This window comes from Martes martes, assembly GCF_963455335.1.
Source record: "Martes martes genome assembly, contig: scaffold_359, whole genome shotgun sequence".
In the NCBI taxonomy this organism is placed as follows: Eukaryota; Metazoa; Chordata; class Mammalia; order Carnivora; family Mustelidae; genus Martes; species Martes martes.
Genome location: NW_027666516.1, coordinates 11,530 through 34,123, shown reverse-complemented (window position 1 = coordinate 34,123; position 22,594 = coordinate 11,530). Strand labels below are relative to the sequence as shown.

At 45.8% G+C, this 22,594-nt stretch overlaps 2 protein-coding genes across 2 annotated transcripts; both read right to left on the bottom strand.

Annotated features, from left to right (window-relative positions):
- Nucleotides 1–144: 144 nt before the first annotated feature.
- On the bottom strand, nucleotides 145–12,833 carry TBRG1 (transforming growth factor beta regulator 1). The gene is made up of 9 exons (XM_080831524.1): nucleotides 12,478–12,833; nucleotides 10,620–10,690; nucleotides 9,740–9,972; nucleotides 9,019–9,155; nucleotides 8,576–8,722; nucleotides 4,230–4,327; nucleotides 3,890–4,000; nucleotides 3,368–3,510; nucleotides 145–2,696 (listed from the first exon to the last, which is right to left on the bottom strand). Exons 1-9 carry the CDS (start codon nucleotides 12,625–12,627, stop codon nucleotides 2,551–2,553), a joined length of 1,236 nt encoding a protein of 411 aa, XP_080687650.1. The 5' UTR covers nucleotides 12,628–12,833; the 3' UTR covers nucleotides 145–2,550.
- A 3,198-nt stretch (nucleotides 12,834–16,031) lies between these two features.
- PANX3 (pannexin 3) lies at nucleotides 16,032–22,389 on the bottom strand (the record flags this gene model as incomplete). Its single annotated transcript, XM_080831523.1, has 4 exons — nucleotides 16,032–16,671; nucleotides 18,217–18,431; nucleotides 20,884–21,026; nucleotides 22,209–22,389. The coding sequence occupies 4 exons, from the start codon at nucleotides 22,387–22,389 to the stop codon at nucleotides 16,032–16,034; spliced, it is 1,179 nt and encodes a 392-aa protein (XP_080687649.1).
- Nucleotides 22,390–22,594: the final 205 nt, after the last annotated feature.

The window sequence follows — 22,594 nt, the reverse complement described above, 5'->3', positions numbered from 1 at the left end:
CACATGCACACGGGCTGTTCTAATTTGCAGGTGGCTCGACATGGTCAGGACCCATATGCCCAGGCTCCTTCCTTCCCCAATCACCAAGTGCAACACAGGGAGGAAATTAGCTTCAAGTACTAGATAAATTAATGAATGAGAAGTCATGTGAAACTTCATTTTTAATGGCTGAATCATTTAAAACATTCTGCGGGAATTCAGTTTATTTTCCAAGTGAAAATAACTTTTTAGTATTTGAAAAATGAAGTTTATGATTACTGTAGATTTGGACACTAACAAAAAAGAATAAACAAGAATCACCCCCCAAATTCATCATTTGGCAAAAAACATTAAATATTTTGTAAACATTCACTTGATTTTCTTGGGTTGTATTTTACACACTATACGTCATATTATAATCTGTTTTTGACTTACTCTAGTAAAATACTTTTCCTATGTAAATTGAGTATAACTTAAGTGTTTCAGTTTGTGGGAGCCCCCTACTTATTTAACCAATTTTCCATCAGTGGACATAGAGATTTTCTCCGATCTTTCCCTGTTATAACAAATACTGTGAGAATGTTATGTGCAGACATCATAGTGCACTTACCTCCTTGGGATTCTTAATGTGGAGTAACAGTTTTAAGGAAAATATGTTTAAAATTTTGATACTTACAGCTTAATTCTCTTGAAGGGTCCAACAGTTTACAGCCCAAGGTATAGTGCCATTTAGCCTCACTCCCATTGACACTGGATATTGTCAAATTTAAACCTACTGGGGGGGGGATCAAGTTTTTAAAAATGATCCACAGTAAAAACATTTTACATTTATTCCATGTACCCCTTTTGTGTGTATTGATGTGATTTTTATATAAATACACATATACACACTATAGTTGAAACCCAAATTTCAATATTTTGACATGTGATGTCTTCTACTTAGTTCTAATTGTTTTATTTAATTTAAAAAATAGAGGTCTTGGCTCCCTAAGTTTAGGAACAAACAATGGGTTGAGATCTGTATTTAGAACCACTCCTCTAGGAAAGTTACAAAGTAAATACTCAGATTAAAGCAAATAGCATAACTTATTTTAAAAAAAAAAGTCTTTCTTAAAGTGAGGGTCGCTTTTGAGGGGGTGCCCACGTGGCTCGGTGGGTTAAGCCTCTGCCTTCAGCTCAGCTCCTGGGTCCTGGGATCGAGCCCCGCATTGGGCTCTCTGGTCCCCAGGGAGTCTGCTTCTCCAGCACCCCTGCCTGCCTCTCTGCCTACTTGTGGTCTCTGTCAAATAAATAAATAAAATCTTTAAAAGAAAAAAAAGCGAGGCTCGCTTTTATGTGTTTTACTCCAACGGCACTACAAGGAGAAGATATTTGCTCTATGTAAAAGCAGCAGCTGTCATTTCTGTGGAAGTGCACACGTCCAGCCAACTTAGGCAGCGACAGAAGGAAAACATGAAAGCATTAACAGCTTTGAGTCTCCCCTTTACACCTCTGGTTTGCTGTTACCCAAATCTTTTAATACTGTAAAAACTATACAAACTTATAAAAGGACTATAGGGAAGTCATAGAGTTAACAGGGGTTACTCTAGTTTCTGAGTTCCGTGGCCAGTGCGCTCTGCTCTCAACGCGGCTGTCCGACCCATCTACTCCTGGGAAACAAGATCCCCCTTCTTCTCGTCCCCAGTCAGCAGCTAGGAACTGCAGCACAGTGACACCTTTCACCACTCCTTCCCCGTTCTGCCCCTTCTGGGGTCCTTTCGTGGCTTCCTTCCAGCTGGCCCGGATACCTGGTGGGGCGCATAGTTCCACTGTGGTCCAGGTCGGGTGAGGCAGGTTTGAAACCTCCCCCTCAGCGCCGTAAGCAAGGCCAACACGTTCAGATGCGTGGAATACAGTCATGTCATTAGCCGGCTAGTGAAGTGACGGGGTGAGCCTGTCGCGCGGATGGATGGGGGCTGCCCCCCGACACGATGTATCTGTGTGATCATGTGGACTCTGCGTTCAGTGACAAGCACGTTCTCAGATAAAGAACAGCAATGGGGGCAGACAGGATTACTGAGGACCTTTTGATTCCCTTGAAGGATGTGGCATGTGAAGAAAAAGATGAACGGCGGGCCTCGGCCTGGCCTCTCCAGCTTGGGGACAAGCAGCACTGGGCTGTGAGCGTACCGACATGAAAATAAGGCAGCTGCTTGGGTAGCAGGGGCCGGGACGTCACTCCTGGAGCTAGGATCAGAATCCAGGCGGAAGGCTGTCAGACTCCTACCTCTCCCTCCTGAGTCAGCAGCCTTCTCTCACTCGGGCTCACAGAACACTAAGTTTACTCTACCTCAGGCAGAGCTAAGTGGAAAAAAAAAAAAATCCTGATTACAACAAGATGAAAATAAGCAGATTTGTAAAGAGAAATTTATTGCTAAAAATAAAGCAGCTGAAGTTTTTCCCAGGGAACACTGTCACCACGGGAGCCTCCATGACAAAATGTGCTATCTTCCTTCACTCCTGAAATGCGGTCTTCTTCCATATTCGGAATTTTACTTCAGTTACATGACGTGGTATGCGACCCCCTCCCGCTCAGTCTGAGGACAGAGCTGGGCTACACTGTGGCAGAGGCTTCAGGCGCTGCAGGAGAGTGTCCGCCAGGGGTTCGTGCGTCAGGAACACGGGTTGGTAAGAAGACACGAAGGGTGTGGGCTGAAGCTCTGGAAGGTCCAAGGATCCTGGAGAAGAAAATCCCTTCAGTTCCCCGCTGCCTGGGAATGTCAGGGGACTGCTCAGACACATGGACGTCCTTTCAATTCCCAACACCCTTACACCTGTCAGCCAAATCTTGCCCTTGTTTGGGAAGACACGACAGAAACTTGACTTTTACAATGAAGGAAACTGTGGCCAAAATAGACTCAGTGATTTGCCTCATGTTATACAGTAAATTACAGAGAGAGAGAGAGAATTTGAATTCTATTATTTCTAGCACAGAGCTCTCCCTATAGGACCCAGTGCCAGATCCCTCATTGTTCCACCCATCATGGGGGTGGGTTCCACCAAGCATAGGTGGGATGAAGGCCATGACCTGGTCTCCTCCACTTCCTTTGAAATTTTACACAGCAGACTCTCCCCTGGAGTTCTGCTTGGGTCTTACTCAGGTTAGGAAAAAAGCCTAATTTCTCCATGGGCCCTGCCTCACTCTGACAGCGGCCGCTCCCTGTGACTGCCACCAGCACTGCTGGGGAGCCCGACAGGCCAGCCTGTCCTCACACCCGGGACTCTCCATGGTAGGGGCGGCGAAGTTTCTATCCTTTACTGCCCAGCCATTTGCTGTACTCAACTCTGAAGCATAGAGGTCAGCCTAGAAACAGTCCATTTTCAAACCAGAAAGGTAAAATTAAGATACCTGGCAGGATGGGATCACTGTGATCTTCACCAAAGGCCTGTCTCTGAAAGGCTTCGAAGCTTATAGCTGCATCAGTGTCCAGCAGTCCTTGCGGCGGCTGCCCATCTCCAGGTTTCCACACCTCAAATTTCACCCACTGGTAACTGCAGGATCCAAGGGCATTGTCATAAGGGATGTCTGTGAGCCATAATAGCCCATTCTTACTTCCAGAGATCGCTCCCATATGTATCTAAAAATCATATTAACAAAGTAACTAAGAGAAGATCGGTGTCTGTAGGGACACGTTCTCCTGCAGGACTTCCCAGTGCCTTTGCTGTCGTGGTACTCAGAGAAAATGGTAACTCTGGTTCCGTGGGGTGCTGGCTCCCACTCACCTGAGGCTGAGCGCCACCACTGAGGTACACTGGCTGAGGAGCAAGCGCGCTCCGCACACAGAAGCGGCTCAGTGAGCGTCAGAACGAGCAAAGCAGTAACTGCCGCTCCCGGCGCTTTTCTCGAGAGAATGGATTCGACCATACTTACTTGATGCATTTTCGAGCTCCTGGACAGCTCTGGATCAGGTTGTGAATAGTCGGATGAGAAAACCCAAAAAAGTCAGCTCCAGAAGGAAGCAGGTTGGGCATTAGTTTCCCCCTAAATAGGAGAGGATGGATTTGTAGTTTACGAGGGGAGAGGGAGATGAGAGTGGGTTTAGGACTGGGGTATGAATGTAGAGAACACACTTTCTTGACGTGGATACTCTGTGGTAAGAAATAAAAAGGATGCAGGAATCTGTAGAGAGCTATCTACAGACATTAAACACAAGGGAAGTCTCACTGTACCACAAGTGATCTCTTTAGGCTGTCTCCAAGCTTCAACTTACAGAGCAGCACTTATGGCCTTGAGCAGTCCTGCATGACAGGCATCTGCAGAAGAGGTGACGATGGCGTTCTGGGGGTCATCTTCAGGAACGATTTCAAACTGAGAAAGACCAAAGGGCAATGAGCTCAACCTTGGAGGAGCAAGTAGTAGAAAGTCATGCTACTGCTCTGACTACCTCTTCACTCTAGGTCTTGAAGCTGACGTACACGACACTAGAAGGTGGGCACAATTTCCTAGAGCGCAATTCAAAATTCAAACGAGTCCAAGAAAACACAAAGTCCTCTGGCTGTTTCAGTTCTATACACCTGCCTGACTGTTCTCCAGCAGTCAACACTTCAATTTGTTACGTACCTTTCCTATCCACTTACTTACATCTATTAAGTACAAATACAAGTGGTATTTTTAAAAATTTTTTTAAAGATTTATTTACTTCTTTGACACAGAGAGAAAGAGCACCACTTTCTCCCTGCTGAGGGGGAGCCTGACATGGGGCTCCATTTCATGACCCTGAGATCATGACCTGAGCCGAAATCAAGAGTCAGATGCTCAACCAACTGAGCCACCCAAGCGCCCCACAAATGGTGTTTTAGAAATATGAGATAAAATAAGATCATGCAATCTTAGAGCTTTACTTTGTAGTATCTAGGAGGAACATAGCCATTTTTACTGCAAGGCTCATTTACTTTTTGAACTCCAAAATATCTTGACTATAAAAAAACCTCTTACATTAAAATTATACTAATACTAAGGAATTTTTGCCAAGAGATTATTTTTGTAACAAATACTATCTAGCCAACTTCTTTGACCAATTTTCTGTAAGTTCAATGAATTTTTGTGAAGAAAAGTATTTCTGTAGTAAGTTCTGTTTTGCCAACTAAACTCCTTGACCAGTGTTCTACAAAGTTCGGTTAAACAGTATCCATTTGTTTCAAAGAAGACACACAGATGGCTAACAGACACATGAAAAGATGTTCAACATCACTCATCATCAGGGAAATGCAATCAAAATTTCAATGAGATACCCCATGACACTGGTCAGAATGGCTACAATTAACAACACAGGAAATAACAGGTGTTGGCCACGATATGGAGAAAGGGAAACCCTCGTTGGTGGGAATGCAAATTGGTACAGCCACTCTGGAAAACAGTATGGAATTTCCTCCAAATGTTAAAAATAGAACTACCCTGTGATCTAGGAATTGCACTATTAGGTATTTACCCAAAGGATACAAACATAGTGATTCGAAGGGAAACATGCACCATTATCAACAACAGCTAAATAACGGAAACAGCCCAAGCGTCCATCAACTGATGAATGGATAAAGAAGAGGTGGCTCACGCGCGCGCGCGCACACACATACACACACATAGGAATGTTACTCAGCCATCAAAAAAGAATGAAATCTTGCCATTTCCAACAACATGGATGGAGCTAGAATGTATTATACTAAGAGAATAAGTAGAAAAAAAGACAGATAGCATATGATTTCACTCCTATGTGGAATTTAAGAAACAGAACAGATGAGCATGGGGGAAAAAAAAGCGAGAGAGAGGCAAACCATAAAACAGACTCTTAACTAGAGAGAACAAACTGAGGTTTACTGGAGGAGTGGTGGGGAGGTGGTGCTGAGTGGGGGACAGGGATTAAGGAGGGCACTTGTGATGAGCGCTGGGTGCCATAAGTGATGAGTCACTAAATTCTACTCCTGAAGCTAATATTAATTACACTGTATGTTAACTAGAATTTAAACAAAAACTTAATAAAAACAAAAACAAAACAGTATCCAGCTTTTTAATGTTTAATCAAATCATCCCGTAAGATTAATTTATTTTCTGTGTATTTTCAATCATGTGATTAATCATTTCTCAGAATCCAAAACCTACTTTACCAAGTACGGTTTCTGCAGCTGTTAAGTTTTCTTCCGCAGTTTTTACTTCAATTTTACTGTGTCAAATTCAGAGCTCTTTCAATTTTCTCAATAATTTATCTTGTGAGTTTTTTTTTTTTTTTAAGATTTTACTTATTTGTTTGACAGAGAGAGAAATCATAAGTAGGCAGATAGGCAGGCAGAGAGAGAAGGGGAAGCAGGCTCCCCGCTGAGCAGACAGCCCGATGTGGGGCTTGATCCCAGGACCCCGAGATCATGACCTGAGCCGAAGGCAGCGGCTTAACCCACTGAGCCAGCCAGGTGCCCCTATCTTGTGAGTTTTAGTCAGTGGTTTTGTTACTTCAGCCAGTGACATATGTTGCCAACTGAAGATACTGATGGTTTGTATTTATTTCTCAGCCATGCATGAAAAAACTGCAAGCAATTATTTTCAAATACTCCAGGAAGACGCTTTTATTTGGTACTGGCCATGTCAATTCCAATCTTTTATATTGTACGTACACTATTCTGTTTTGCACAAAGAGCAAATAAAAGGCCAAAATCTCTTATTTTGGTCTTGGAGAGTGTTCCCTGTTTGCATGTATAACTTTACTTCATTCTTTTAACTGCTACATAGTATTACACAAGGTGGATAAATGTTAATTTTTAACCATTCTCCTACTGATGTGCATTTTAGCTATTTCTAATTTCTTGCTATTGCATACAATGCCATGATGTATATTGTTATATGTAACTCTTTTATTCACATTTGTACATTTTTCTAGGAGATGCTCTAATCCTAGCAGTATTCTGGGTCAAAGGACACACATATTAACTTGCTGATATTGCCAAGTTGCCTTCCAAAAGACTGAAAACAGTTTCACACATACTAATGCATACTTGTTTTCCTACACCCTGGCAACACTAAGTTTTATCACTCTCTGCTGTTCACCTATGAGCAAAGTAAGACCTTTTTATTTGCATTTCCCTCATTGCTAATGAGGTCCATTCTTACCAACCATCTGCACTGTTTCTATGCAATACCAGTTGTATCTGCTTGTTTTTTATACCTGACCACAGGAGCACTATAGCTGGATATTAATCCCTTGTTATATATTTTTCTCCTGTTTATTCCTTGGGTTTTAACTTGGATTATTGGGCCTTTTGTCATTCATTACATTTTTAATGGTCAAATCTGTTACTATTTCCTTTATGGCTCCTACTACAGTTCATGCTTTGCTAAAGAAAAGCTTTTACCTCAAAGATTATAAAAATATTCTTCTATATTTTCTGTCAACATATAGTATAAAACATTCTATAAAGCTAAAGGAATTAAAAGTCCCAGTAGCATTTATAAACAAAGAGATGAAGAAAAATCATGTGGAAACATACTCAAGTATTCTATGCATCATATACACACTAGAGATACCACTTCATGTTAGTTGGAGAAAAAAAAGAATTGAAACTCATGATGTACCTGAAAATTATGTCGAGAGGGGTTAACAAGTTTAAAAAAAAAAAGGAAACTAAAACCCCATAAACCTTTCTTCTCAGAAATAGTCCAGCAGTTTGTCTTTCAGGAAATTAAGAATCAGCTTGTCAATATCCATTATAATGCTATTAACTTTTGATTACACCTGCACTGAATTTATAAATCTTTTATAAAAACGGTATATTGCTACAATATGACTCTTTCGGTTGGTGTACTTTCTAAACAGAACTCCTGCAATAGCTAGGTCATCTGAACACTCACATGCATCTAACAGTGCTCTAACCAGGACTGGGGCAAGGCACTATTATCCACATGCATCAGGCAGGCTCTCAGCTTCTGCTCAAAGGTTCTTTCCTTGCCTCTACCTCCTTCCACGTAACTTTCTAGTGATCTGTAACATAATCAGACAGTGAAGCCTGGAACTCTGAAAATGGGTCTGTTTTTTTCCCAATGATCAGAGGTGATGGCTGGGGAAAATGAACTGCCTTCAATCACAGCAGTGGGAAGGATGAACCTTCATTAAGGTTCATGTCTCCCAAGTCCTTAAGAGTGTGTGCAATCAGAAACCAATATGCAGTCTCTTTGCTTCCTCCATTTCAGTCCTTCTTGAAATAGTGGAGTATCCAAGTCCTCGTTCTGGTATATAGGCCTGCACCTCACACATAAGCAGACCCACTCAGCCTGACGGTCACCATAGCAACAGTGCAAGCGGCAGCGTTCAAAGGAAAGGGCACCAGGATGGGAGTAAGACAGATTCAAATCCCAACTTAAGCACTTATTAACAAAGGTCTGACTTAGGGCCAATCGCTCTTCTGCATCTTGGAGTTACCCAGATGGTTATTATACAGTATGTATTCTAAGTGTCGAATCAGGTAATACCTATTTAAGTGGCTGCCACACAGAAGGTTCTCAAAGACAGACAGACAGACAGGAAGAAAGAAAGAAAGAAAGAAAAAAAAGGAAAAGGGTTATTCGTAGAGCGGGTACCTGAGGCTGCATGCCACCATCCTTGATCTGGCAAGTGTACAGACACTTCTGATCTGGGCACTTGACGCTGGCATATGTCCTCGTACTGCAGTAGCCCACGGGGTAGATGGCGCTCTCGTCATGGAAGCCAGGTCGGTCGGTGATGATCTATAAGAAAGTTGCCCCCAATCAGCAAATGAGGTTGCTGGAGAGAATTCAGGAGTCCAGTGGACTGTGGTAGCCTTTAAGACCACTTTGGGGCGGCAAAGAGTGACTCGAATCACAGAGAGAGAGTGTGTTGGTTGGGCAGCAGACAAAACTGACCTTGTTTCCTAGGGACTGGAAGTTCTCTGGGATTGGTCTGGATCAGCAAAGGGCTGCGGCTAATGGGAACAGGGAGGGAAGGCTCAACCCCGTTCCCGTATTTCTGATTCTCCTCTCTATGTATCGCTGGTCTCACTCACCTCCCCCAGGCTATATACTGTTAGACCCCCCAGTCCGATGGGGAACACAGGCCGTCCTGAGGGATCCAGGGCAATGGGCTGAACCAGCTTGCGAGCACCTCCCTCCATTTTCTTTTTCTTGGATGTTTTCTTCAGAACTGAAACGCAAATCTGGGGTCACCCACTTTAGGCCCCTCCCAATGCGGAGGGGAAGGGAAAAATTTAAACTTGAACGCTAAGAGCAATAAGCCAATCCTCCTTCTATGTATTCACTGAATGGGCACACAGGACTTTCCCTCAAAGCCCAGAGTATCTTTCTAACCCACCCACCTGGCAGTTGCTAATTTTAATATTAGTGCTGAGGACCTAAAAGGCTTGCACTTTTTAAGGCCTCTTACCTTCATTTATCAGATCAGAAATTTCCCAAGCCATCCGTGTGCTCAAAAGGCCACCTAGCCCATTTCCCTGCCTCTGGGAAAGATAAAATGAAGGCACCCCAGGGAACTGGGGGTGTGTGTGCCAGGGGAGGTCTGAGCCTGCTCTTCACATTTACCCAGGTCTGTCCAGAATTCCTCCACCCAAAGTGGCTCTAATACACTTGCTTTCCAAGGCTATTAGGGCTGTTAAGGGTCAAAGGAGGGTTTCAGGACATCTGTGGTTGTTTGTGTCTATCAGTTAGTTCCAGGTCTTTGCCATTAGTCACTGGGCCACTGGGGCAAGTGATACCCTCTCCCCAAGGTACCTTCCAGTTTGTTGTTCTCTTTGCCTTTTTCTTTTTTCTCCTTCTTGGATTTCTTCCCAAATGGCTCCTCAGCCCCAGTGCTGGGCCCAGAAATGGACCCGGCTCCCTGTACAGTTCCCACAGAGCTGGCCAGACCGTAAGTCAGGGGCAAACTGGAGCCGTGGGAAGGAGGTGCGGCCTGTACCTCCCCTTCAGTTAGAGCCTGAAGCTGGAGGAGCTTCTTTAGCAAATACCTGAGGTGGGGAAGGAAAGGGAGCAGAGGTATGAACTTCTGGTTTATCTCAGTTCAGTATTTCACTCAAGCACTGGAAAAGCCACAGTTATATACAAAGATTATTAAACTCATAAAAACAAGGTTCTTCTTGGGCCCAGGGAATAATGAAGCCCCAGAGGGCAGTATGTTAAGAAGCCAAAGATAAGGACTGTAGCTTATCTCTCTTGCATCTACACCAGGGTTCCTCTCCTTTGATGTTGACAGGTGTTACGGTGCCAAAGGGCACACACCATGACCTTCTTATGTATATGTTTTATATGTACCCACTGTGCTTTGCAGAGAGCAGTACATACTGAGTGTTTGCAGAATGAGAGGCAGTTTCTCTTATTCCTTCTCCTTTATAATTGGGGAGTTATAAGAAGATAGCTCCTTAGATGTGGCAAGAGGGCTGTGTGAGAAAGGTGAATAGAGGAGCTGTCTCATCCCCAGGGTCCAACAAGACTTGGGTAAATGGGAACCAGTACTAGAGACTGTTTCTCTGTACTTGATCAGTAGCCAATGGGTTGTATAATGCACAAAAATTCCACTGGAGAAAAATTCCCAGAAGAGTAACACCATATCAATCACTGAAAATGTGATTCTGAACACAAAACAAAGGCAGCTCACCGTCTTTCTTCTTTCGCTTTAAGAAATTTTTCCTCCAGACGAGCAATTTCATCACAAATAGCAGCATTTTCCTTTAAGAAAAATTTTTGGATATAATCACATAAAAAGAATAAAAGATCAAAGTATTACGTTGGGAAGAGGAGCTGTATTTCTTTTCTTCTTCTTTTCTGAGAGAGAGCTCACATGCAGGAACGAGATGGGAAAGAAGGTGAGGGGAAAGGGCAGAGGGAGTGGAAAGAAAGAGAATCCTAAGCAGGCTCCATGCCCAGCAAGAAGCCCAACACAGGGTTAGATCTCATGATCCTGAGATCATGACTTGAGCTGAAATCAAGAGTCAGGTGCTTAACAGACTGAGTCACCCAGGCACCCCAAGAGGAGCTATATTTCAAACCGAAAAAGTCTGTGTTATTGGGTGAGAAGGATGAGCTACTCTACCTTGCAAACTATTAAAAAAACCTACAGGTAAAGGTAGAGTAAGTTCCACTATGGGTAATTACAAAACTTATTGAATCTGGGGCATATCCGAGTGAAAAGGGGGTGCTATTAATTATGATGCCAGTACAGCATGGTAGACTATGGTCTCCTAGGCAAACCGAGATGTAGGATCACCCTGATTGGGGTAGCCTTTGGCAGAGAAAAGGGCATACTGCTTAAGTTTAATCCTTACAAATATGAGAAGTATCTGTTCCTGAGTGCCTTGACTTATAAAACCAACCTAACTCAAAGCATCCCACGCAATATGAACCTTAAAGAGAAAAACTGGACAGAATAAAATCAACTGTAGTATGCAAAATTCTTAAACTTCATAATCTACTTATGTGTACTCAAGTATCATCTTCCTGACTTGATCTGTTTCTCAAGCATCAGTTGTAAAGGAAATGCTCTCATCTGGATGTTCCACAAGTGAGATCTCAGACTCTTCGCAAAGCCTATTTCATGTACTTGGTGGACCCAACATCCTAGTAACAGAGACTTCAGGCACCTCTGACATGGAGGGGATAAAAGAAGGGGAATGGCCAATGAAGTATCAAGTCCCCTTAATTCTATTTTCTTCATTTCTCTCCAGAGCACAAAGCAAGTGCTTTTGGAAAGAATGTTCTCATTTCCAAACCTTCCCTTATCCTTCCAAAAATGCTGAGAGATGTTCAAAGCCTTTGGCAGAAAGAAGAGGCAAGGTGGTGACTCAGACATGGAAGCCCACTGGAGGACTCCATTCCTTATTGCCCAGCACTGAGGCAAGCTCCAGCAAGCCAGAGTACCCCAACACAAATTGTGGCTGGCACGCCAGTTCTCTTATTCAACAAACTCAGTGCCTCGACAGTAAAAGAACAGCAAAAATACTTGAGAGACTCAAGGGATGAAAAGGGGTAAACTGTTGAAAGTTTCACAAACCTGTTGAGAGAAGAGGTCAGTTATGCTGGGGTGCTGGGGCCTAGGCTGTGTAGTAGAAGTAGTAAAGAAAGGAGGACCAGGGTGTGTCAGCTGGAATCTGACCCAGTGCCTTTGGGTTTCAGTGCTGCCATTTCTAAAAACAATGCCTCACTCTAGGGTTCTCCTGAGAATCAAACGCCTTTCCAAGAGTTTTGCGGTAAGAACTACAATGACTGAGACTTATGGGCACTTTACTTTCCTCACTTAATCTTCACAACTCTGAAAAGCAGTTGGCTCTCACGGGTCGGGAAAAAAGAGTACAGAAATTACCTAATTTGTTCAAGGACACATGGCCAACGGCAAGCAACGTGTACTGCAAAAGCTAATGCTACTGTTCCTGCCACTCAGGAGGGGAACGGTGTGGGGGAAAGATGTCGCGAATCAGGAGTGTCGAAGCGGAGAGGGGCCGAGTGACGGTCAGACTCACAAACACGGTGGCTTTGGCCGCTTTGCGCAGCCGCAGGTACTTGAGCCGGTACTTCTCGTTCTGGCTCTTCTTCGGGAGCTTTTTCATCCTGGCCTTGCCGGACTGCAGCGGGGTCCGAGGCGAGAAGGCCGGGCCGCCCAGCAGGCTCATGGTCCGGCCCCGCTACGGGGCCTTTGGGGCGCGGCCGGCATCGGCTCCCAAGCGGAGGAGCGCCGGCTTCGTCTTGTATGGGCTGTCGGGATCCGGCCTCTTAAGAATCTATCCTTCCAGAACGTTCGCAAGGCGGACGGCGGCGCCAGAAGTCCGGCAACCGACCTCGGCCCGGGACCTCCCCGCACTTCCGCGTCTGTCTCGGAAGTGAGCCCTGGCCGGAAGTTACGTAACGGCGCTGGCGCGTGTAACTTCCGGGCCCGTGAGCCTGCGGTGGTTGCCGCTCTGCCGGTCCGCCGGCCGCGGGAAAGAGGGCGGGTGAGAGGTCTCTGTGACTGCGCGCTGTGCGCCTAGCTGAAGTCTGTGGAGCTAACGCCGAACCCCCTCCCGCTCAGGCTTCCCGGCGCGAACGTCACCCGTGCTCCCTCCAGCCCGCTGCGTTTCAGCGCCGGTTTTCCACACTTCCTAACACAGTCCTCCCGGGTTGTGGGACGCACTTGAACCCAAGTGCTGGGACTGCGGCGTTCTTGTATGGAGCGCGCAGAAAGGTCTCTTGAGAGCCTGTTAGGGCGTGATTTGACTAGGATCTGGGACACTAGTGAACAGAAAACCAGGCCGGTGCCTCCTCACGTTGGAATCTAATCGGGAAAACAAGATCCAACACGCAGTTTTGGTAACATGCTAGGACCAAGGCACTTGGTAAACGTTTCCTTGACGAAACTAAAAGTATGTGTCTGGACCTGTACCTATGTTTATTTAGCGCTAACTTTGTAACCAAGGATTCTCCGAAGTCATCAAATAAAGAGGGTAGACAATTGTTTAGGAAGCAGTATTGGTAACGGCTCCGGTCTGGAAGACGAAAGGCTTGTGTTCCTGCTTATTCCAGCAATGCCGCTAACTGGCCTCTGCGTCATAGGTCTTCCGTTTAAGAACGGAATCTCCTGTTTAGAATGATGGGAACTAATGGTTCTGAGCTGTAAGATACTTTAAAACAAGTTCAGTGAATTACAGCAGGAAAATGTAACGCTAATGGGTCTAAGTAACTTACAGAGTTCAAAGAGAGGTTTGGAATTGACCCAGATATGTAATTTCTGGTAATTAAAAAATAGTGACAGGTTCTGACAAAATGGTTTTTAAAGTTCTTTTATGTCCCTCCATGTTGAAAGCTGCCCTTTGTTGGACTTGTCTGGGTTTTAATAGAGCAACTCCTCAGGGAGCCAATGTGCTTTCACAAAGGCAGCTGTAACAGAATCATTTTGGAAACTGCCAGGAATATTTTCAGCCTACAAAATATCCACAATCATACCTTTGCTAGTATAGACTGATTCTTGGAACCTGAGAAAAGGTAACTGAGTGATAGGAAGAGATTGTCTTTTTTTTTTTTTTTTAATCTGTTTGCCAACTGCATGATTTACTTGCTGTCCAGCTGTATTTTTGTCCTTGTAGGCTTTGTGATCTGACTTTATTTTCACTTTATTATCACTCTATATAATCGTATCATAACTAGTAGGAGGGAAAGTGTGATCATTGCTTTAGTTTTCAAGCTGCTCTGGCCAATGGATTTCAGTGGAATTTGCATTAAAATATTATTTTTTCATCATTAAAAACATTTCCTTACAAATCATGAAACACTGCAAGTTTTAGATATTTGGAAAATATAGTACAAAGAAGAGTTTGAAAAATCCACAATGTTGCCACACAGAGTGAGACACTTTTAACGTGTGTTTGATACTTTCATGCATTTTGATGTACGGTAGATAATACAATGTTTCCTTCTTGTTCACTTACCATTATTATAGTTATTTTGTGGTGTTATTATGACTGCTTTATAAGCATTATTTCAAGCTGATGCTTAATATTCTAGTTATGGCATAATAATTTTACATGTTTACTTCCATGTTGTTTAGATTTTTGGTCATCAAGTGCTGTGCAGTGCACCTTTGTGGGCAAAGCTTTTGTTAGTCAAGATTATTTAGGGGCTGGGGCTGTGTGCTCCAAACAATGTAATATTGTCAAGCAACATTCAGTCACTTATTTATTCAGAAGAGTATTTATTGAGTGCCCGCTATGACACAACTTTTAGGAAACTTGTTTAAGAGGAAAAGAGAGGCCAATAAATGGGCAGTATTAATACAGTGTACTAACTTTTATCTCAGAGGTAGGTATTGAATGATATGACAGCACATAAGGAAGAGGAGAGGAGATAGGAAACCATCCTGAAGAAAATATGGCTGGACAGACTCTGAAGGAGAGCTAGTGGCTGGCCAGTGAAGAACAGAGGAGGGCATCTTGGGCAGTGGAGACAGCACATTCAAAGGCTCAGCATCATCAGAAGCAAGGGAACTATGTAATTTTTCTGCTTACCTATATGAAGAGGGGTCTAAATGGCTTATACAAAAATTCTCTGAAGAAATCTGCAACTCTAAAAAGAAATATCCAATGAGAGACAACATGGTATTGTAGGCTGAGCAGGGCCTCTGAACTCAGACCAAGTTTCCATTAAGTCCAGACATAGGAATGGAAGCTAGAAGCTAAGACAGGGTAATGAGTCAGGGAAGAGAGAGAAGGGGCTCGACAGCACTTTACTGTCATTCCCTTTTAGTTCTAAAATGGTTGCTATTCAGTGATTGGCTCTAAGTGGAGAAGGCATAGCATCCTCTGGAATATTAGAAACACATCTGGGCCCATTAGGAGTTGTGAGTCCACAGTCCATAATCCCAGCCCTTGGCGTCATGAGTCTTTGGTTTAGATGATGAAAACCACTGTAGCTCCACCCACAGCTGAGATGTGGCCCTAGCCTTGTTCTGTGCTGGCCTAACCCCCAAGAGCAGATAAGTTCCTGCATCATTATCTTCTGGCCAACTCTGCGGACCACACAGGGTCTGGGCAAGTCAATGACTTCCACAAAGCAAAATGGCAAGTTCCTAGGATTTCAGGCCACAGCACAGGGTTTCCAGGGATTTCACATTTTTATTCATTTTATTCACTTAGCAGATTGCCTCACATACTCTTTGGGTTAAGCTGAGTGTGCATCCTAGAAGGGTCATGGAGTAAATATATAGAGAAGAACCTGCCTCCATAAATAGCCTTTAGAATTTTCTTTCCTTGTAGAATATTTAGACTTCTGGTTTAGTTTTAGGTTTGTGTTTTTTTTTCTATCATAGAATGCTCTAGACCTAATTTTTTTTAGCACTTTGACTCTTCAGCTCCAACTTTCAGATTTGTTTTCATGCGTTGATTTTATCTTCTCACCTTTAGGAAAACATAATACAGGATGTATGATTCAGCTGAAACCACACTTAGCATTTCTAAAGTGGTATTTTTGTACATTAGTGTGTGAGGCTTGTGAAAAAGGAGATAGAGTTTTACTTACCATAAGATTTTCTTGCTCCATGGGTTCTGAACTATGGGTTTTCATCACCTATTCGGTGAGTGAGATGTTTAGGTTTTGAGGGTTCTAAGCCAGCCAATAATGTCATGAAATCGACCACTGTGTCAATGTTGTGCTTCTGGGTGGTCACGTCCTTCAAAACACATAAGACACTCAACCAGCTAAAAGAGATGAGCTCAGAGATGTTGGCTCGGAGGAAAAGAAGGATCACATTGAGGTCATTAATGGGGCATCCAAGCATCTTTCTGCTCAGGAGATCAAAAGCTGGGAGCATCTCGTAGATGGAGAGGAGTCGTTTGTCCCACCGACACAGTCGTGTGAGGTTGTATATTATCACTGGAACCAACAACGTGTATATTGTTAAACTGGAGAGACTAACAATTTGCAAGACCGACAGAGAGGTCAGCCTGCATGTGATCAGATGGGGCATGTGGGTCTCATCACTTAGCAGCGCTGTCTTGACGGAACAGCTGAATTCCTCTTGGAAGAAGACATCCAGGTGGAAGTGGCCAAGGTACAGGTAGATGACTGAGGTGAAGAGGAGCAAGAGTGAATTCCTTAGCAGGTAGGCAGCCACTAGGGAATGTGAGCGCTGCTTACATGCCAGGTACCGCTCTAGCAAGGGGAATTCGAAGTATCGTTCTTTCCGAGCCCTGGGCAGGGGAAGAAAGGAGGCAGGGTTAGGAGAGATCATTTAGAACCACATCCTGAGAAAGCCATGTGGGGAAGTAATGGAATCTGAGCACCCGCCATGGCGTTCTTGGCTCCTGTGAAGATCTGCCTCCCCTGAGCATAACTCCTCCTCTCCCCAAAGGGTGTGTGAGTAGATCTTCATTCTCCAACCAGTGAGTGCAGTGTTGTCAACCCAGTGAGTGATCAGTGGATAACAAATGGTCACACTGGACTTCTGCCCAGCAGAGCACACTAAACCTTCAAGCTAAAACAGGATCCTTAGGTAGCAATAGGCTTATTAAATTGGCACTGGCCTGGGAGTCTAGATAACCACATTCTGGTTCTTGGTCTGCATACTCCGTGAATGATTTCTAGGGCAACCTAGAAATTTTATTTTATTTTATAAATTTTATTTATTTTATATTATAAATTTTATTTATTTTATTTTATAAAAATAAACATGCTAACAGGTGTCTGTGGAGAGCTGTGGTGTTCAGGCACGTGTAAGCCAGTCTTGGCTCCGAAGGAGCTTATGGTCCAGCTTGTGGGGAAGGGGCAGATATGATATGCAAACAGGAAATGAAAATCATGCTTGATTTGCGGCTAAAATGATGGATATAAACCACAGTGTTGTAAAAAGTTAGGAGAGAGGTAATGACACAGCCCAAAGCGTTTAGAAACCTTTACGGAGAATACTATCTTAGACATGGCCTTCAAGAAGAGGTAGATCGAGTTCAGAGAGGTAGATGGGAGAGGACCTTTTTTCAGAGGATAGACTGTGTGCACAAACGTGAGACAGAATACGGTTCCAGGTCTCAGCTCAATGCTCCTCTTGGTGGGTCTTCCCTTGGCTGCCCGATTTAAAACTGCACCCCTCCACCACCTTCCAGCTTTCCTGACCCCCTCACTCAGCTTTACATTCCCCCCCTCTCATACCACGTATCTTCTGCCATATAATTTGCTTACGTGTTGCGTTTATTTGTTGTCTATGTCCCCTCGTAGAATGGATAGGTGTAGCTTTGTCTCCCCCCCACCCTTGCCCCAACACACACAGCACACACTGGGTTGGAGGCACCCAGAACAGCATCTGGGATGCAGCAAAGGCTGCGTGAATGCTTCCGTGAATGAATGGTTATTCAGGAGAAGAGGAGGAGACTGCGGATAGAGGGAGAGGTTTCTGTCACTTGGTGGTCAGAGGTGTGAAAGAGTAGCTGGTACAGTGTGTGGAAGGCCTTGGAAAAATATTTGGGAGAATTTGGTCTTCTTCGGAGGCATGGGGGGAGGTTCTGAGTGGGGGAATGGTAGGTACATGGAAGTGGTACATTAGAGAGATTAGTCCCCTGTGACTCGGGGTGTCCTTTCTCCCCTTCCTGTAGAGAAATGATAGAAAGTGGGTGAGATGGTGTGTTAAACACGTTGGACTCTTGAGAAGGATGGTACAGCGGATAGTTTAAAGATGACCCTGCAAGGATATCGTGTTAACGCGCAGCTGAGTCCTTCAGAAAGAGGTGGGAGAGGCCACTCACTTCTCCAGCTCATCCCAGAAAACGTGGGGGTCCGAGCTGTTCTGCCGGATCTTCAGCATGTGCTGGACCAGGCGGATGGAGCGATTGTAGGATTTGTCCAGTTCGCTGATGATGAAGAGCAGATCCGAGCTGAGGGCCGGCGCAGCCGCATACTGCCACAGCAGGACCGGCAGGTACATGGCCACCGCCAGGGCCAGCAGGGAGTAGGGGAGGGCCTGTGGGGTGACAGTGAGCAGAGGAGGGAGGCCCAGGGGGCAGGGGCCTTGTAGAGAGAGTTCTTAGTGAGGGGTTCTCATTCCCGCCTCCTGCCTCAGAAGGGGGAGGCAGTGTAGGCAAGGAGCCACCACAGGCCCAGGACTTAGGGCTCTCTGCTGACTTGGCTGAATAGAGTGAAGCCCAGAGGAGAAGGGATGGCGGATCTCTCCGCTCCCCAGCTCCACTGCTCAGATCTCGGGTCTGTGTAGGTGTGGAGAACCTCAGGGAGGACAGAAGGAGGGAGAGGGATAGAGGGAGGAAAAGAGGGAGACAGAAGGGGAGAAGGGAACAAAGAGAGAACATGACAACCCTCCCCTCTCCCCGTTCCCCACGAATGTTAGCCTGGGTCGCTAACCAGAGATCATGGCCGGCTGTGGTCATGGAGTCGCACCCCCGGGGAGAGCGACCTTCATTCTCAACCTTCATTCTCCATCAACTTCTCTTTCTCTGACTGCTCCAAGTTCTTATCACCAGGCATCCAGAGTCTGTTAGCTTTCAAAGCCCAACCACCAGGGGTCCCAACATTGCTGAGAGGAGGAGGTCCACTCCCACATCCTACATGCCTTCCCTGACTCCTCTCCTGTGCGGTCGTCTTTTCATCTCTGCAGCCATGGTCATGCCAAACGACACCATCGGGGACTGTCTTGGAATTCTTTGGGGGCCACTTCTGTTATGCATGCACACAAGCTGACCCTTAGGTACGCGGGAGTCTTGTGTCCTCACTACACACTTTGCTACCTGAGATAAGCCACTGTATGGCCACAGTAAAAACTCTACTTGTTTCAGGCTTTTTGAAGCTACGTTTGTGTGAGGTGTTTCACATGCATATTTCATTTGACCATCAAGAGGATGCCACCAGGCAGACACTATTAATATCTCTATCTTCCAGACAAGGAGACTGAAGCACGAGAAGCTTAAGCGACCTGGACGAGGTTACATGTCTCATGGTGGGGGAGCAGGATCAGGAATTAGGCAGTCTGATCTGGGAGCTTCGGGACTGATCTGCCTTAGGGACTACTTGACTAAAGCTTCTGCTGAGGAAGGGATGCTTTTTATTTTAGAGGAGAGTTTGAAGAAAAGGAGGGAGGTTGCATATTTGGTTGCACTTAGGTAGAGAAGAAAAAGGTGTACGTGCCTGTGTGTGTGTTTCTGAACTAAACACCGGAGACAGGTTAGGAAAACTACACCCGTCCACTCGAGAAAATCAGAACCTTTTCATTCCTGTTCAGGAAATGGCATTTCTTGGAAAATAAACATCACCCCAGAGATTCGGTTTCAGTGGGTTTGAAATGGAGCCAGAGAATCTGGGTTTAAAGGGCACTCAGGCGATCCTGACAGTCAGACCGTCTGACTCTTTTCTGACATTTGAATCCCGTCTGCAATATCTTGACCTTTTGGCCATCTGGATCCCGTTTGAACACTTCCAGTGACAGAGACCCCCATGAACTCTTTCCATTAAGTCTCTGGTTTTGTCTGGGTCCCAGACCTGAGTGGCCTTTGGAGGCCTTGTAGACTGTCTGTCATAGCTGGAAAATGTCAAGAGTGACTTCTAATTCAACACGGTGAATTGGACCAACACATGACTTTGGCTCCCTCATGAAGCCCCACAAGAATGACAATAAAGGGATTAAAAAAAGACCTGATTCTATCAGGACAGAGAAAACAGGAGACAAGAGCCAGCCATAAAATGCTGCGAGCTGGGAAGTAGCGTGCTAGGAAGCAGCAGCGCGTGGGCAGGATGGGGAGTTGAGGCAGGCCAAGCAAGCTGTTTACGCACTACAGAGAAAGACCCAAGAATTGTGGATATGAGGAACCTCTGAAAATGGGGACAGGTGGGCTGTCAACAGGAATACTGAAAACACAGACCCGCAGATCCTCCCTAGAACATGATGCCTTATCAAGCGACTGCCCTTTCCATCCCCTGGCAGAAGCTTATGGTTCACTCTCTGGAAACATTAAACGAAAGAACTTCTGCACTTGTCTCCACTGAGGGCAGGGGAACAACGCTGAGGACCATGTTAGTTGAGTGACTACTGAGTGCTGAGACCCACAGCTGTGTTCCTAGTGGGTTGGCAGCTGAGCTCAGAACCCATTGCTCTGTGCCCCCTCTGCACAGATTAAGGATCCCCCAGTGATTCTTCTTGGGAACTGGCCCAAAAGAAAGGATCCCATACAGTGATGTTTGAGGTTTTCCCAATGAAATGGCCCAAAGGGTTCACTGTAATCAGTAGGCTGGTCAGCCAGCGTCACCCATAGGCACAAAGCATCCAACCAGATAAAAGATCACTGGACACTTGAAGAAACACGAGAGTCAATGACGAAAATAAAAAAGCAAGGGGGCTAAGAGGCCAGAAAGAAGACACTGGTGGGGCTCTGGCCTGCCCTGGCCTGCCCCAAAGCGGGCCCACCTACCTTGTGAGGCCACAGGGACTTCATCTTGTGGGGGCCATGCTCATCTGGTTCATGGTGAACGAGTGAGTCCCAGCAGGAACTGTCCACGTAGGCGGCCTGCCGGATGGTGAAGTTACTGGGAGAGAAGCAGCGGATGGGAGGCCCTGGAACAGGAACACAGCTTGGAGGCAGCCTGGAGCCGGAGTGGAGGAATGGGGACCCAGGGATCAACCAGCCGAGAGCTTCCCAGGGGTTGTCTCCACAGCTCTGCCGATTTCCGTATCTGGCAGGCACTTTCTCCGTCCCAGGCCCCAGTTTCTGGCTGCAAGGCCGAGTCACCGCAGGTCTGTTTGGCTCAAGCCTGCCAACGTGACTGGCCTTTGATGTGGGTTCTTTCCTCTCAGAGCGCCCCCCTGGACTCCCAGACATGCGGGCAACGGGGGGCGCCCTCTACTCCTGGGTTTGGGGGTAAGACCTTCCCGAGAGGACTGACATCTTCTAGGTTCTAAACTTTAGAGGGTTAATTGCCTGGGCTTCTGAGCCCACATCAAGAGAAGGAGTGAGCAGGCTGTGCAGAAAGGAAAGTGGGCCTGGTTGGGGGAGAGTTTTGTTTTCCCGTCATTCTCTAGAGAGAGGCAGACATGGGAACCAATGGTTCTCTCCATCTTGTGGGAGAATGAAGAGGCAGTGAGAGGTTGATATGCCTCCTTGGGAAACACCGTAAGCTAATCGCACAGCCAGAAAAGAAAGCCAGAAATCCCAATTGTCAGAAGTCTACCTTCTCTTGAACAGAGGAAATCTGCTGAGTTAATCTAGTGCCTAGAACAGCAGACATATGTGTCTGTTCATGTTTGTGTGTGTGGCCACGGTCTGTGGGGGAAGAAGGAATGGCTCTTAACATAAGTCCTCAAATCGGAAGCCTTGGAGGGGGAAAGGAGAGTAGGGGAAGGCTGAGACGGTGAGCGGCTCGTCTGAAGCGTGGCGGACTAGAACCGTTAGCGGTCCTATGTCCTGAAAACACAGAGCCCCAATCTCTCTCATCCATAGGGAAATGAAAATGAAAGTTTATTTTATTGCAATGACATAAAACATTATGAAATACCACGATTAAAACTAGATATTTTTATTACAAAAGTTGGGAAATGATTTTCAAAATTTTCAGTGCCTCGGCTCTGCTGGTGCCCTACCCATCCCCCAACCCCCGCCCCACATCGTCTGCCTTTTGGGTAATGCCCAGGCCAGAGTCACCAAAGCTGGACACGGTGGGAGCTGTCTCATCTCAGAGCCCATGTAAAGAGTGAAATGAAGTGGGGTCTCTGGTACACTGGGTCTTGGAGGCCACTTACCAGCGGAGAACTCTTGGGCGAAGGCCAGGGACATCAGCAACAAGGGGAAGCCTACAGCTATGAACTTGACCATGCGGTCCAGGGGAAGTTCCAGGCGCAGTCCTTTCAGGCGGGGGCCTCTGCGGTCCGGCAGCAAGGCATCTGACAGCATGTATTCTGCAGCTGCGTGTGCGAGTGACATGGTGCCAGGGACCTTTGGGGTGCAGCGGCGGAAGGAGGGGTCCCAGGACAGTTGTAGGGGGGGATGGCAGCTTCAGGCAGCTGGCTTTGAGCAGACAGTGACTGCAGCCCCAGCCCTGCGGAGCTATGTGCTAGGAGCAGGCACTGGTTCTCTAAATAACCGGCCAGGCCCTGAGCCAGGCTTCTGGTAATTAGAGGGAGGCACA